Genomic DNA, 17,135 nt, shown 5'->3' with positions numbered 1-17,135 from the left:
GGCTTAGTTTCTTAGGCAGCTGCCTCAGAGGTCAGGTTGCATGTGTCTTTTATTACACTTCATTTATTCGTTCATTTATTCAGCAAATTTTTATCTAATGCCTGCTGTAACCCAGTCCTGGGGGATTAAGAAAGGCTTCTGGAAGAGGTGCTATTCAAATTGTCTACACCCTGAAGGAGGAGTTGGCCCTCCTTCAAAAAAATGAGAGAAAGGATGGCTCCAGGCAGAAGAAACAGCAAGATTGAAGGCCTGATGGTGATTAGAGTACGACTAGGGCCCTGAGGAAGTGCATCATGCAGATAGGTCAAGCAGGCCAAGAAGTTTAGATATCAGCCTAAAAATAATTGGAATGCATTAAATATTTTAAGTAGGGAAGTGACTTGATCAGATTTATGTTTTTGAAAGATTACTCTTACTACAATAGGAAGAATGAATTGTAGTAAAGGAAGCCTGGAAGTAGAGAGAATGAGCAGTAACCTAGTGAAGAGAGAGCAGTGGTCTAAACCAGGCAAATGGTAGCAGGGACTGAGAGTGGAGGATGGACGATGGCCCAGGTTTGGGGAACTAGGCAGTCGGTGTGCCTTTCACCAAGTGACCGCTTGGATGTCAGGGGAAGCCATTGAGGAAACTCACCTTTGAATCCTCAGAGGTCTCTCAAGCACTGTGCAGAGGCATATAGGCCATATTTACCTAAGGCCGACTGACTTGCTGTGGAGCACTAACAGATACCTGTGAAGAGCAGGACTCATGTCTCAGAACCAAGGAACCAATAGATTCCCAAACAGTGTGTAAGCACTCAGGAAGCAGATTATGTGCTCAGCAGTCGAGCCCTACCTCCTGACATCTATGATCCTAGGCATATTCTATACCCTTCGTGTGTGCCTTGTCCCCATTGTAACACACGACCATTGACATGAAGCTCCTAACCCCTGTTCCCTGGTTGCGAATGGAATGTGGTTATGAGGTTAGATTCAGTCTTCAGAGTTTTGGAACACTTTTTATAAATATGATTGGTGAGAGGAAGGAAGTATCACTAACTTCTGCCTCAGACCAGAGGCAGGGACCAGGGGTCCTGGAAGTTGCCTTCAAACCAGTGATAGCCACTCATCTAAACCATGGGCTCAGCAGCCTAGGCTGGTGAGAGTCATGTGACTTACCTTCCTGCTTGTCGCTGTGGCTAAGGCGTGCCACAGCCACCTCTGTCAGTCTGAGGAATCGGTCCAGGCTCCTTGGTGTACATGTAGGGGTCCCATTCCCAAATGATGAGATGGTGGTGGTAGTAGTGTCAGGTTGCATTTAATGAGTTCTTACTCTCTGTAGCCTGTGATAAAGCATTTCACAGATAACCTGGAGGTATGTGTTCCCATCTGACAGAGGAGGAAATTTGGGCTCAGAGAGAAAGTTGAGCAATTTGCCTAATGTCACCCATGAATAATTAGTGGAACCGAAAATTCAGACTCAGGTTTGCTTGGCTCCAAAACCCACGCTTTAATCTTTACCTTATGCTATCTTTTTACATATATGAAGAAGATAAATAAAAATATAAGCCTTATATTTTAAGCACTGCCCGTGTTATTCAAAGGAGCTCTCGTAGTTCAGAGAAAGGGAGACAGCAAGGTGGCATGAGGGGAGGATTGGGATGATAACGGTATTAGAGAAGATTGTAAGGAAGAAGTAAGCTTTACTAAAAAATTTTTTTAAAAGGCTTAAGTGAAAAAACAAGGTACAGAATGGTATAGTATGCCACTGTTTGTGGGAAAAATGTATACATACACATTTACTTGTAAATACTCAGCACATATCTGGAAGAAAACTGATAAATATGGTTGCCTCCAGGGAAAGAAGTAGGTTGCTGGGTAGGAAGGGAATTTACTTTGTCTGTGAACTCTTCTGTACATTATGAGTTTTGCCCTGAAAAACTAAGTACAGCTAATTTTTTAAAAAACAAAACACTTGACTGAAGTGAACAGTAAGAGTCCTCTGTACTGAATATTCATTATTCAGGATCCTACAATTACAAGGTTACTTAGGAAAGCTGAAGTCTCATAATTTAGAGACATTCACTTATGAACTAATCGTTTACAAAACTAGTCTCGGGCTTCCCTGGTGGCGCAGTGATTGAGAGTCTGCCTGATGATGCAGGGGTTGCGGGTTCGTGCCCTGGTCCGGGAAGATCCCACATGCCGCGGAGCGGCTGGGCCCGTGAGCCATGGCCGCTGAGCCTGCACATCCAGAGCCTGTGTTCCTGAATGGGAGAGGCCACAACAGTGAGAGGCCACGTACCACAAAAACAAACAAACAAACAAAAAACTAGTCTCTATTAGTAAAAAGATTGATGATGAGCATTGAGTATTCTTAGGTATAGAATTAATTATAACACCTATGAGAATGCTATTACAAGATAGAATATAAATGTTGAAAATCTCAAAACCCTATAAATGAAATTATATTTAATAAAAAATTAGGAGGCAACGAGAGAGAGATTACCTCTACATCTTCTCAAGTGGGAGATCAGTAAATTTTAAAGCTGTTAAGTCAATTTGTAAAGAGTTAGTTGTACTCTTTAAAGATACAGAATTATCCACTCGGGCTTCCCTGGTGGCATGGTGGTTAGGAATCCAACTGCCAAGTCAGGGGACACGGGTTTGAGCCCTGGTCTGGGAAGATCCCACGTGCCGCGGAGCAGCTAAGCCCAGGTGCCACAACTACTGAGCCTGCACTCTAGAGCCCACGAGCCACAACTGCTGAAGCCCACGCTCCTAGAGCCTGTGCTCCACAACCAGAGAAGCCACCGCAGTGAGAAGCCCGCACACCGCAATGAAGAGTAGCCCCCGCTCGCCACAACTAAAGAATGCCCGCACGCAGCAACGAAGACCCAACACAGCCATAAATAAATAAATAAATAAATAAATTTATAAGAACAGTAAAACTTAAAAAAAGTATCCACTAGAGGAACTATAAAATTATTAATGTAGCCAACCAGAACGTGATAGTGGAGAAGCGGGGCAAATTTAAGGGTATATGAACTTCCTTGTCTGTCATGTGGAAAAGTCAAAAGACATTGTCTAAAGGTGACATAAGGATAGCTATCATAAGAACATAAAACAGACTATAAGCCCACCACTTATCAGAAGGAAAGCAGAAAACAATGCAGAAATCATATTGCTAAAAGTTAAAAAAAAATTTTTTTAAATAGAATTCCACATAAACAAGGTAACAGAAACAAAGTGTCAGTAAATATAAATGGAATAAACACCTATTAAAAGGAAAAGTATCTCAGATTAAACCAAAAAGTAGAATCTAATTATATGATGTTCTGTACAAGAGAAGCATCTAAAACTAAGTAAGGATGGTGATGAAAGAATGGACAAGATATAACAGACGAATGCAAACAAAAAGAAATGAGGTTGATATTAATAACAGCAGGGTTGAATACCAGGCAAAATATTGAAGAGTCTAAAAAGGGCAGTTTTGGGACTTCCCTGGTGGTCCAGCGGTTAAGACTCCGTGCTTCCACTGCAAGGTGCACGGGTTCAATCCCTGGTCGGGGAACTAAGATCCCACATGCCGCACAGCACGGCTAATAAGTAAATAAATAAAAGGGCAATTTTTAATGATAAAGGACACCATCTACAACCTGTCATGAATATTTCTGTAACCAAATAATTCAAAAGAAAGCATATACCTTTAAGTTACTATGTTACTAAACAAGAAATAATTTTTCTTTTTATTGAGATATAATTGACATATAACATTGTATTAGTTTCAAGTGTACAACAGAATGATTTGATGTTTGTATACATTGCAAAATGATAACCACAATAAGTCTAGTTAACATGCATTGCCTTACCTAGTTACAAAACAATTTTTTCTTATGATGAGAACTTTTAAGATCTACTCTCTTAGCAGCTTTTAGTTATTCAATACAGTATTATTAACTATAGTTACCATGCTGTACATTACATCTCCATGACTTATTTATTTTATAACTGGAAGTTTGTACCTTTTGACTCTCTCCTCCCATTTTTCTCACCCCCTGCCCCCTGCTTCTGGCAACCACCAGTTTGTTCTCTGTATCTATGGACTTGGTTTTTGTTTTTGTTTTTAGATTCTGCATATTAATGAGATCATATGGTATTTCTCTCTCTGACTTATTTCATTTAGCATAATGCCCTTGCGGTCCATCCATGGCAAGATGACAAGATTTCATTCTCTTTATGGCTGAGTAACATTTATATATATATATCATTATCATATATAAGATAGATATATATAAGATATATCTATCTTATATCTCCTTTATCCATTCATCCACTAATGGACACTTAGGTTTCCATATCTTGCTATTGTGAATAATACTGCAATGAACATGGCTATGCAGATAGCTCTTCAAGATAGTGATTTCAGTTCCTTCTGGTATATTCCAGAAGTGGAATTGTTGGATCATATGGTACTTTTAATTTTTTTAGGAATCTCCATCCTGTTTTCCATAGTGTCTGTACCACTATAGAATTGGCATTCCCAGCAACAGTGTACAAGTTTCCCTTTTTTCCACATCCTCACCAACACTACTTATTTCTTGTCTTTTTGAGAATAGCCATTCTAACAGGTATGAAATGCTATCTCATTGTGGCTTTTTTAAATAATGAATTAAGCATTCAACTTAAGTTAGAAAAAGAACAAGAACTTTTTAAAAACTAGATTATAATAAAAAAGATTGAATCTATAAACCAGGTATATCTAGCATGTTAAGCAACACTATGGAGATGCAATCAGCAAAATCTAGACTGAGAGAAATATACAAGATGCAGTTTTTCAACAAATAAATCACAAAGAAGTAAGAAGAAAACTATAGATTGAAAGAGAATTATGAGATGCATCAGTGAAATATAATGTATGGGCTTTGTTTGGTTCCTGTTTCCAAAAAATTAAGAAAATATTCTTGAGACAGAAAAGTTTGAATGTGGGCTAGATATTTTATATTAAAGAATTTATTGTTAATCATTCATTTTTTTAAAGAGTCCTTATGATAATACATACTGAAATATTTTTGGATGAAATAATAGGATGTCTATTATTGGCTTCAGAATCATCCAGTGGGGAAGGAGAGGAAAGGAGAAAAGGTTGGGGTATGGTATAGAAGAAATAGTTAGCCAAATGTTAATCTTTCTTGAAGCCAAGTGATGGGCTCGTGGGCGTTCATTATACTATTTTTTTCTACTTTTGTATATGTTTGAAATTTTCACAATATTAAGTGAATAAAAACGGTTGAATAACACAAATGCAAATGACATTATAGCAGAAATGGTGTATATGCTGTGATCCTAGCCATGTAAAAATAAGTATGGAAGAGGTATTACAATTGTGTTGGCATGATGGGATGTGGCAAATTCTCTGATTTCAAAATTATCTGTAGTGCTGTGGATTTTACTTCTATATTTTCACAGAAAGGTTGAGAGTGATTGTGGCCCACTCCACAACCTCTCTTTACATGCGCCACCCTTCCTTACTGTGTCACTCTGTGAATATCTTTGTTAGCACTTACCTTGGAACTGTGGGTCCACGGGTGAGACTTCTTGACTGTGCACTCTTTGAGAATGGTTAGCACCTGACATACGGTTTGTGCTTGGTACATGTCTGTGTTCTGAACTGGTGAAAAGTCACTGGCACCAGTTCCTGATGAGGTTAAGTACATGGGATATAGAAAGGGCCCTTAGATGAAAAAGCTCCAGGTATCAAAGCGGAATTAAGAAGACAGAGGAGGTTAGGAGGTGAGGCAGCTACAGAGTTGAGGCCATTCACTCCAAGAGGTTGCAGTGGCAGAAAGAGGAGCAGAATGATGGCTATGTATATCAGTGTTGGGTGGCGGGTGTCTACATGAGGAGGCTGCTAGAAGGGATGATCAGGGGAGGGAGCAAGGGCTCACATTTGTGCAAACCCTCAGCCCCAGTCAGGACTCATAAAGGCTGAACTGTTTTTGGTTTTGTTCCCCAGGCCTGGTGAGTAATGTGGTGTTCACCAGTCACACCACAGAGCAGAGGCACCCTCTCCTGATTCAGTTGCAGAGCCTCATCAGAGCTGCCAATCCTTCCGCAGCCTTCATTCTTGCAGAAAATGGGATTGTCACCAGGTAAACTTACCAGTTCACTTCACTCCGCAGGACCAGCCACTTTCTCAGATGCAGCAGTCTGTCTATGGCCCACTGGGTCTTTCTACTGTATCAGAGACCTGAGCATTTATAAAAGTCAGGTCTTGAAGTGCTTTTTTTTTTTTTAATTTATTTATTTTATTTTTATTATTTTTGGCTGTGTTGGGTCTTTGTTGCTGCAGGTGGGCTTTCTCTAGTTGCGGCGAGTGGGGCCTACTCTTCATTGTGGTGGCGTCTCTTGTTGCGGAGCACGTGCTCCAGAGTGCAGGCTCAGTAGTTGTGGCTCATGGGCTTAGTTGCTCCGCGGCATGTGGGACCTTCCCGGACCAGGGCTTGAACCTGTGTCCTCTGCACTGGCAGGCGGATTCTTAACCACTGCGCCACCAGGGAAACCCTTGAAGTGCTTTTGATGCTGTGTAAAAATCACCAAGAGGACCCCACATGTTAGTATCCTGTACTGGTTTTTTTTTTTTAATTTTTAAATTTTTTTTAATATATATAATTTTTCATGTATCAAATTGGCAATTTATTAATTTATTTATTTTTGGCTGTGTTGGGTCTTTGTTTCTGTGCGAGGGCTTTCTCTAATTGCGGCAAGCGGGGGCTACTCTTCATCGCGGTGCGCAGGCCTCTCACTATCGCGGCCTCTCTTGTTGCGGAGCACAGGCTCCAGACGCGCAGGCTCAGTAGTTGTGGCTCATGGGCCTAGTTGTTCTGTGGCATGTGAGATCTTCCCAGACCAGGGCTCGAACCCGTGTCCCCTGCATTGGCAGGCAGATTCTCAACCACTGAGCCACCAGGGAAGCCCTCCTGTACTGTTTTGAGATGTTCTGTTTTGATGCATTCACGTTCTCATCATTAAAGGATGGAAGTCAAGACTCTCTCAATGTTCTTTGTGTTAAGATGTGAGAGAAATGGCATAGAAACATGGGGAAATTATATCTTTACTTCATAGACCTGGGTTCAAGTTACAAACTAAAAATAGAGAATTAGTGACTTCGTGTGTATGAAAACATCTTGTCATATAGCAGTTTTGTTTGCTCAATAAGGTGCTAAAAGGTGTATACTTTTCATATAGTTTTGACTTTTGAGCAATGCACATATTTTACACATTCAAAAATTAAGTCAACAAGGAGGGAAAAAATACAAACAAAAACGTGAATCCATCTGTATACCAAAGCTATAAGAACCGTACATATGCAAAATAATTCAAGTAGCTTCTGAGCATAATCCTCTGTTGGAACCCTGATTCCAGACAACATCACTGATTAGAGAAGGGAGATTATAAATATGAAATGGGAAAGGTAAGGAAAAACCCTACAAATGTTGGAGTTGAATTGGGGGACTCGATATAAATTCATTATTTCAAAAAAAAAGTATATTCCCTAGCTCTTTCCATTAAAAGGGACCAGAAATAATACCCTTTCCATTAAAAGGGACTAGAAATAATAATAGCAATTAATACTTCTACCTCTAGATCTTAATTTCTAAGTACCAATCCCCACTACAAAGTATCAGGACTCTTTGGAGAATTGGCTGATTGCAGGTTTAGGGAGTGAAAGTACAAGGTGAGCCTAGTACATTTTGTGACAAAAAAGCAGGGAAGTATTCAAAGATTAGTGGAAATACGTCAAAAGGATACAGAAGCTAGCTTAAGAAGCTCCCACTAGGCAAATTTGGGACAACTTGAGTATATGAGAGAACCATGATAATAATGGAGTATATAGCACGTGGAGTAAAATGAGTCTGTGGTGATACTAAAAAAAGGGAGAGGGACAGATCAGTAAAGCTCTTCTTTATAGAAGAATGCTAGCTAATAAATAAATAAGGATTTATAGTACTAGAAAGTCACTATTTTGTAACCTTTCATATAATACTTGATTTAGGCAAGAATTATCAATGGATGCTAAAAGCAGTGGATGACAGATTGTTGAGGAAAGGGATATTCACTTGTCTCAAAGTATCTGTCACGGGACTTCCCTGGTGGTGCAGTGGTTAAGAATCTGCCTGTCAATGCAGGGGACACGGGTTCAATCCCTGGTCTGGGAAGATCCCACATGCCACAGAGCAACTAAGCCCATGCACCACAACTACTGAGCCTGCTCTCTAGAGCCTACGAGCCACAGCTACTGAGCCCATATGCCACAACTACTGAAGTCTGCACACCTAGAGCCTATGCTCCGCAACAAGAGAAGCCACTGTACTGAGAAGCCCGCACACTGCAACGAAGAGTAGCCCCCGCTGTTCCGCAACTAGAGAAAGCCTGTGCACAGCAACGAAGATGCAGTGCAACCATAAATAAATAAATTAAATAAATAAATGAATAAATAAAAAGTATCTGTCACTCCACAGACTGCTTACTACTTACAAAGAGGGAAAAGTACCTTCACAATGGAGAGGTTTAATCTAGAAGACATGACATTGACCAAATGATTAAACTTACCAAGACCACTAATGGGATAAACTGACATCATGTGCCTCCTTCGTGACACTGTGGGAAGGACACAACATCACTTGGCCATTAATCTTGCCAGAAATGCTTAGCTGAATCTAATCATGAGGAGCAACCAGACAAATCCAGGTTGTGGGGCACAAGACAGCTGGCATGTACTCTTCAAAAATGTCAACTCCGGGCTTCCCTGGTGGCGCAGTGGTTGGGAGTCCGCCTGCCAATGCAGGGGACACGGGTTCGTGCCCCGGTCAGGGAGGATCCCGCGTGCTGCGGAGTGGCTGGGCCCATGGGCCATGGCCGCTGGGCCTGCGCGTCCGGAACCTGTGCTCCATGGCGGGAGAGGCCACAGCAGTGAGAGGCCCGCGTACCGGAAAAAAAAAAAAAAAAAAAAAAATGAGTAACAAACAAAAATAGTTGGAGGAATTGTTCCAGACTGAAGGAAAATAAAGATTATAAATTAATGAGCAATCCTTGATTGGATCCTGAGTGCCCTATCCCCCCAAAAAGGGGAAATTTGAAAATGGAGGTATATTATATCAATACTTCTCCAACTTTAATGTGCATATTAACCTCTTGGGGATCTTATTAAAATGAGGGTTCTGATTCAGTAGGTCTGGAGTAGGCTGGAGATCCTGCATTTCCATGAAGCTCCCATGTGATACCAATGCTGCTTGTCCTCAGTATTAAATTCCCTCAGTGTGATTATACTGTTGTGGTTCTTCAAGAGAATGTGCTTGTTCTTAGAGATGCATACTAAAGTATTTAGGGGTGAAATAACAGAAAAAAAATATATGCATGTACTTGTATGTGTGTATGGCGGTGTAGAGAGTAAGCAGAATGTACAGGTTAAGGTTAATAGTTCTAATTAACCTGGGTTTTCTGTATGTTTTCAAAGGAATGAAGACATTGAACTGATTCTCTCAGAAAATAGTTTTTCGAGTCCTCAGATGCTACGATCTCGATATCTAATGTACCCTGGCTGGCAAGTATCATCATTGAAAAGTAGCTAAGATTTCTTTATAAACTCAGTGATTTATTTATTTACAGGAAAGAAAAAGAGAAAGTGAAAATACCAGGTGTGCTCTAGGAGGGTGACAATGGCAGCTACAACAGCCTGCCATGTCCCAGTAACCACTGGCCTTGCTGGAAGCCCAGTGATCCACATCTTGGGGTCCAAATTGAGACCCTTGCTGGATGTTGAGACTTAAGGAGTCATCTTATAGGCCTTAAGCACAATGGTATCCTTTGTTTCCTCTAGCCTCTAGTGAGAGTGAGGTGGCCGACATGGAACCAAGCAGTTATGACCCTCCCGGGTGAGAGAGTCTCTCCTGAGAATAGTCAGTCCTCTAGGGTTCCCATCTGACAGGTAGGTTCCCTGCTATTGTGGCCCAGGGCATGTTCTGTGCTCTGCAGGTGGCCTCCTAGCCTGAACCTGTCCTCCAGAGAGGAGAGGAAGAGAAAAGAGAGTGTGAAGTGCACTATAATCATATTTCCAGCATCACTTGAGCACTTACTGTGTGCTACACGTTGTTCTAAGACTTCGCTCTCCAGTACGGCAGCCACTAGCCACATGTGGCTAGTTAATAAAATGTAAATGTATATTAATAAAGTAAAATTTAAAATTTAGCCTTTTAGTCACACAAGCCACATTTCAAGTGCTTAACCAGCTACCTGTGACTAGCAGCTACTGTCTTGGACAGTTCAGATCCAGAACATTTCCATCATCACAGAAAGTTCTGTTCACAGTGCCACTCTAAGAGTTCAACCTATGTTATCTCATTCATCCTCAAACCAAGCCTGCAAGGTGGATTCCATTTTTTTCTTCATTCTAGAGATAAGGTAACTGAGGCAGCAAGGACTTAAATGTCTTGTCCAAAGTCCCACAGCTAGTAAATGAAAGAGTTGGGTTTCAAACCCAGGTTGTGTAGCTTCAGAGCCTGTATTTTTTTTTTTTTTTGAAGTGTAATAGATTTACAAAGTTGTGTTAATTTCTGCTGTACAGCAGAGCCTGTACTCTTAACCACCATGCTGCACTTGTCCCTGTATGGAATGGATAACTAGTTTTGCTCTGTTGAAGGTTCAGGGGAAGACAGTTGTTAAAGCTTAGCCAAAATTGATCCCTCATATTGATTTGGATCATCTTTATTATCCTCACTCACTTCCCTCAGCCACCTCTGTGAGTCCTCCAACCACCCCTTACATCACCAGTATTTTGTACCAGCAAAAACTGATTGTACTATCCTGTTTAAAAAAAAAAAAAGGTCAATATGTAAAATTGAAGGTTTTCAGGCTTATTTTTAGAAGGAACCTCTGGTTTGAGTCACATCATACTTAAACAGTGAGTACGTGGATCATTCCTTATGCCTGAACAAGACAATAATATCTTAGCTAAAAAGAAAAAGATGGAGCTTCTGGGGTGAAACTCTTCTCTCCAGTGGCTGCAGCTACTGACCTTTTTGCTGCCCACACCTCTGGGCCTGGTCCTGAGACTTTTGTCGTCTCCACCTGGTGCCTAGGGAAGCACCTATTCTCCAGTCCATACCAACTCATTGTGGGCATGGCATACATTAACCTAGCTCAGGGCACAGACTTTTCTGGAGGCAGACTGATCTAGGACAGAGACAGGTATGAGGGAGTTCATTAGAAGGCTCTGTGAATCTAGAGTCTGAAATCTTCCTTTATCAGGAAGATCAGTCCTTGTAGAGGATCAGAGATGGAGGGGCCTCAGAATCACCCTTCAGGCCCTCCCTTCCAAGTTCATTCCTAGGAATCAGATGATTTACTCTTTTAACAAGATGGCAGTCATCACATTCCTGCTCATCGCTGTACATTACTCCCCTCTCTCCTTGGGTGAGGGCCACCACCTCAGAGTGAACAGGCCTTAGCTGCAGGATGTGCTCAGCTTTGTGCTGTGCAGATTCTTAGCCATTCCCCTCCCACAGCCCTCTGTTGTCATCGACCCCACCCCCACCTCCCCTGGTAGAAGGGCTTGTTCCTAGTCTGTAAGGAAACCTTGTACTATTCCCCTGGCCCCTCCAAATTCCCCTAAGGATACAGCCTCTGAACACAGAAGCCTGAGAAGCCCGTGGTCTCCAAATCTCATGTTTGGATGGGGAGAGAACAAAAAGAACATGTCAGTCTTGCAAAAATGTTATGCCACCACCTTACTTTAAAGAAGTTGCTTTAAAGAGTAAGATACTTTGAACAATGTAAAATTCAAAACTGCAGTGCAGTTTTCAAGCAAAGCAAACTAATACAAAAATACAGTAGATTGGAGGGAAGTGTTTGCATCAAATGTGACGAAGGGTTAATATAGTATTTGGAAAGCTTGTTTAGATATTTAAGAAAAGTAACCCATATTATATAGATGTGAACAGTCCACTTAAGACCAAGTATAAATGACAACTGTGGTAACAGAATTCCATGTACGTAGTACTCAAATGCAAAATGGTGTCTTACTGTTGCTTTGATCGACACCTGTTACATTTAGGCAAAAATATCTATAAAATTCATTGCTGGAGGAATTGTTGTGAAACTAGTACACTCATCTACTGCTGGGGGTGGTATAAATTACCCATGAGATGTTATGCCCTCTCCTGGACTGATTCCAATCAAGGGATTCATCTCAATGAAATCATTCAAAAGAAGGAATGACAGTTTCATAACTTTGGAAGCTGGGTGGTAGGAATTCATTACACTACCCTTCTATCTTTGCATATCTCTGAAATTTTCCATAATAAAAAGTTAAATTTTTTAAATGCTGCGTTCTTAATGAGTCTGTGGCAGTCAGTATGTCTGCTGAACTCAAAACTGAGAAAATAGATCAGAGATGCCCCAGCCCTTTAGTTCCTTCCGGAGAGACTGCACATCCAAATGTACAGTCTGTTAAACTGCCCTCAGTGAGGGTGGGGCATAGTGGGAGCCCTGAAGAGAGTGGGAGGGGATCCTGAGGAAGAGCTCCAAAGGTACCAGGAGGGACCCCTAATCCCAGTTGGGATACTGGCAAGCTTCAAAAGTAGAGGGGGTCTTTGACTTTAAGGGATTGCTAGTCCAAAGAAGGTAAGACCTTCCTGCTCTAAGGGGGCAAACATGCTTCTCAGTCTCAAGATGAAAGAGACATAAATGCTTTCAAATAAGTGCTTTGTACACAAAATGACGTACAATTAAGGGAGAATTCAAATATGATAAGTGATATGTATTTCTTTCCAATGTAGTATGTAGTAGCAGTCAAAGCCCCAATTACTTGTATTTATAATTTTTTAAACCTTTTAAGGTATGAAGGTAAATTTGATGTTGGATCGGTCTTTCCATTAATGGTTCAGATTTGTGTATGGTTTGGTCGTCCCTTGGAGAAGACTCGCTTTGTGGCCAAGTGTAAAGGTAAGCCTTGACCGGGACATGTCCCAGACACTGGTAAAAGAATGCCCCAGAGTTGTCCCCGCTTCCTGGCACCATTTTAGTATTCTGTGTGTGCTGTCTCTTCTCACCATTTGGGTCTGAAAGCAGGCAGAAGAATTTGAGGACCCAGGAGTCCCTTACCCCTGGGAATAGTGGCAGAGCCACTGGGGGAAGATCTGGTGGGGGTACCTGTGAAACCTGGACCCTAGAGGAGGTGCCTTTCCAGTCCCTAACCCTCCCAGCTGTGCCACCCTGGACTTGGCCTCTGCCCCCAGGTGAGTAACAACCCTATCCTCTTCCTCCACCAGCAATTCAGTCCTCTATCAAGCCAAGTCCCTTCTCTGGAAACATCTACCACATCCTGGGCAAAGTGAAGTTTTCAGGTAACTAGGCGCTTGGATTTGGGAGCGCTACTCTGTGGAGTGCTCACATCTCATGATGTGAGTTCATAGACTCTGCTGGTGCTTTACAGACCACTGATGCCTCTTAGACTCTCTCAAAAAACCCTCCCCTCTGGATCTTACACCATAGGCTCCTCCAGTCATCCCTTTCAGTCAAGGTCCCAATCTTTCTCCAGGTCCTTCTGCTCTGCAGCGGAGGATCTGTTTTCCTGCCCCTGGACGAACCTGCCCAGGGCCTCTCCTCACAGCTCCTTGACTTCCTTGTTCTAGAGACTCACACTCCACCCTTCTTGAGCCATCCATGGCCTCCTCCTAGACCTGTCACCAGGAGCTACCCCAATGCTGAGCCTTCCAGCTCTGGATCCGTTTCTGCCAAAGTCTTCAAGCCTTCCACTTGCCTTCTCCTCCCCTCCGTTCAGTAAACCTGTTTATCAGCCTTTGACCCCTGCAGCCCTTGCAACCTGAATTATGTCAGTCCTGGGCTGGGGTTCAGGGAAGGTGTGAAAACAAGGAGCCAGTTAACTCAACATTGAGAAAGAGCAGAATGTTCCAGGGAAAAGGCAGAGCATGTGCTGTGGATGTGAGGCAAAAACAGGCGTTTCAGGAACCAAAAAGGGTTTACTGTGTCTGGGTCCCAAGGGAGGAAGTGAGGGAGTGTGTCTGTTAGGGCATCTTTGGCAGTTATAGCAGAAAACCCCAGCTCAACTAGCAGGTGTTAGCTACATAGCAAGAAGTCAAGAGGTCTGGCAGCATAGCAAAGCCAGTGAAGACCCAGGTAATATATGGCTTTTGTGTTCTTACATTCTTGGTGTCAGCTTTTCCTCAGGTTCCCACCCCTCATGGTTGCCAGGTAGTGCTGCAGGTCTAGGTGTCACATTCAGACACAACAGCTAGCTGATGGAAGAAGCTGGCTCTTCCTGTGGGTGTCTTTATCAGTTCCTCAGCAGACTTCTCTCATTGGCCAGGATCGAGTTGCCATTGCCCATGGGGAATTGGTATTGGAGGAAGAGGGGGATGCTGGGCAGGTAACCGGGGGTGTCTGCAGCAGGGAGCCACTGAGAGTTGTAAGCTTGGAATCATCTGGGTTCAGATAGGAGAATTTGGTGGCAGAGCCTCTATAAAAGAATCTCTCAAGGTCCTTAACCTTTGGCTTAATTTATGTTATTGAATCTGAAACTTTGGCCCCACTCTACAAGCCCCTTACTCAAGCCCGCTTCCCTCAGGCTCTGACAGACCCCCACCTGCTCGTCCCTCTCCCCTATCATCACCTCCTTTTCTTTTTTATTTAGACTGACTCTTGACCCTTTTCTTGTTAAAGGTAAACCTTTCTTTGTTTTAGATCTCTTTCTCATCATGCCTTTTTGGGGAACCTTACCCTTGTGTCTCCAGTATATTTTAGCCCCCAGTGCCTCAGCTTATAAACCCGATTACATCTTTCCTGTTCCCATGCATGTGTCCCTCCTGCAGCACTTGTACTGTTGAGCTTGCCCTCCTCCCATGGACTCTCAGACCTCAGCTGAGACCCACCCCCTCCACCTCTACCAAGGGAGCTTTCCTTGCTTCTCCTCAACTACCTCTTCCATAGGGGTGACCCCAGCCATTCTCTTCTTCTAATGACTGTGTAGATGTCTCCCACTCAGGGTCCTACAGTCTTTCAAATGCCACAGATGCAGAGTCAAACTCTTCTTCTCCCACTTGCAAACCTTTTCTTCCTCTTGTAGTCAGTCCCCTTCTGGGTTAATGGTGTCCACCTGATCACCCAATCAGCTTAGCTAGAAACTTACATTGTTCCTCCCTCTCTTACTTCATCCTTTCTAATTTGCTGCCAGTCATGTCAGTTCTCCCTCCTGCATGTCTTGTGAATCTGTCCCCCACAGCTGCACTAATCCAGTCTTAGTGTAGCCTTATCCTTTTGGGGCAGGGTCTCAGGGACTAAAGTGTTCTCCTTGCAGACTCTGAGAGGACCATGGAGGTCTGCCACAACACTCTGGCCAATTCCTTGAGCATCGTGCCAGTTTTGGAGGGACCCACGCCACCGCCTGACTCCAGAAGCACACCTCAAGGCAGCAGCGGGCAGCAGGAATGCTACCTCGTGTTCATAGGCTGCTCCCTGAAGGAAGAAAGTGTCAAGGACTGGCTGCGGCAGTCAGCTAAGCAGGTGGTTTCCAAAGCCCAGACAGACCTGGCACTGATATGACCAGACACTTCAGAGTTGTTGATGGACCTGAGGCAGAAGCCCCTCCACCTTCTCCCTGCTTTCTCCCCACTGGTTCACCCCTCACAGGCTCAGCCAGCGTTTTCAGGGACTCTGAGAGTGGGAGGAAGCCCCTGGGGCAAACTCCAGGCAGACTTGTTTTGCTGCCTACCCTGCGAGCCCAGGCGCTGAAAGCCATTTCCAGTCCTGCTTCCCAAGGCAGGCTGGAGTTATTATCAGATGGCTTAACCAGGACCTAGGTGAAACTTAGTTGTTTCATGTGGACCCTGGATCAGCTTAGTGTTCTAAACTCAAAAATGTCTTCTTAGCTGAACCTAATTCATAGGCTCTCCTGTCTCCTGAGCCCAGCATCTCCTGTACTTTGGTTCTCTCTCTAGAAAGGAAAAACAACAAAGATATCCTTAGAGTCCTTTGCAAACCAAGACTCCAAGCATAGACAGCAGTGAGCCCGGAGGCCCTGGAGAGAGGTACAGGGGAAGAGGAGGCTTGCCTATAGATCCACACAAACATCTTTAGTCCAATACTACAAAGAAAAAAAATCCGGACTGGAGTTAAAATCCTCTCATATGCTGCTAGCTTTGGGTTCTAAGCCTCTTAGCACAGTCTGAGCTTAAGCTTATTCTAGAGCTCTGGAAATAGAGTTGGCTGGGGCCTGGGCCTTCTGTACATGCTCAGTTGGGACCTGTCTTTTATACTAAGGAATGGCTGCTTGCAGACAGGGTCTTTCTCAGACTCACTGGATAAACTCTTAAATGGTATTTGACTGTGAGACCTCCAATTGTTCTTTTGTCTGCATGTCTGTCACTGGTGGGGCCTAGGATTGAGAATCTGCAAAGAGGCAGAAACATGCCTATTTGCAAATGCATCAGTCTCTCTTCTGCCGTTTGTTCCCCCCTGGCCCGCAGGACTCTGTGATGGGAAAGTGGTCTTCTCAAGGGACAGACAGGCAGGATATTGTATCCAGTCCATGACGATGCTTGTGCTTCCCTTTCTGGCATCTCAGTCATGTAACTGGCCCCCAGAGCCCTGAGCCCTCACCCTCCCATGTACCCATCAGCTCTGTTGGAAACTGACACCTCCTTACATCTCTGCACAGAAGCCTCAGAGGAAAGCCCTGAAGACCAGGGGGATGCTGACCCAGCAGGAGATCAGGAACATCCATGTGAGTACCCTGCCCTGGGGGCCTAAGTCCCCTCAGTGTCCCAAGGATGTTCTTGTGCAGCTCTATCTTTTAGGATTCCTGAGTGAGGTGGCTGTTTGTAGGGCATGCTGGAGGTCCTGCTTCTCTCAGGCCACAGAGGGAAGCTGGGTAAAGAGAAACCTCAGCTCACCTGGCCTTGCAGCCTCAGTGAGAAGGACGGGGTGGCCTCTGGTGTGATGTGGTTACGAAATTGAGGAGAACTAGTGCCTGTGGGAGAAACAGGTGACATGGAGGTCTGTTTTGTCACCGTGTTCAAGCAGCTGCAGAAGTCCTTTCCTCCTCCCATTCCTCTGTCCTAGATAAACCACAGAGAAACCAGC

At 43.5% G+C, this 17,135-nt stretch overlaps 1 protein-coding gene across 1 annotated transcript in view; it reads left to right on the top strand.

The window, feature by feature from the left end:
• Positions 1–17,135, top strand: part of DNAAF9 (dynein axonemal assembly factor 9) — a 149,038-nt gene that overhangs the window by 128,496 nt on the left and 3,407 nt on the right. Inside the window, exons 30-35 of the mRNA XM_060031149.1 lie at positions 5,995–6,130; positions 9,496–9,582; positions 12,874–12,980; positions 13,307–13,381; positions 15,352–15,557; positions 16,711–16,776. Coding sequence (XP_059887132.1) covers positions 5,995–6,130; positions 9,496–9,582; positions 12,874–12,980; positions 13,307–13,381; positions 15,352–15,557; positions 16,711–16,776 — 677 coding nt within the window. The remainder of the gene's footprint in view (positions 1–5,994; positions 6,131–9,495; positions 9,583–12,873; positions 12,981–13,306; positions 13,382–15,351; positions 15,558–16,710; positions 16,777–17,135) is intronic.

Source organism: Delphinus delphis, chromosome 15, assembly GCF_949987515.2.
Source record: "Delphinus delphis chromosome 15, mDelDel1.2, whole genome shotgun sequence".
Lineage (NCBI taxonomy): Eukaryota > Metazoa > Chordata > Mammalia > Artiodactyla > Delphinidae > Delphinus > Delphinus delphis.
Note: the sequence above shows the minus strand (reverse complement) of the source record. Positions and strands in the feature narration are given on the sequence as shown.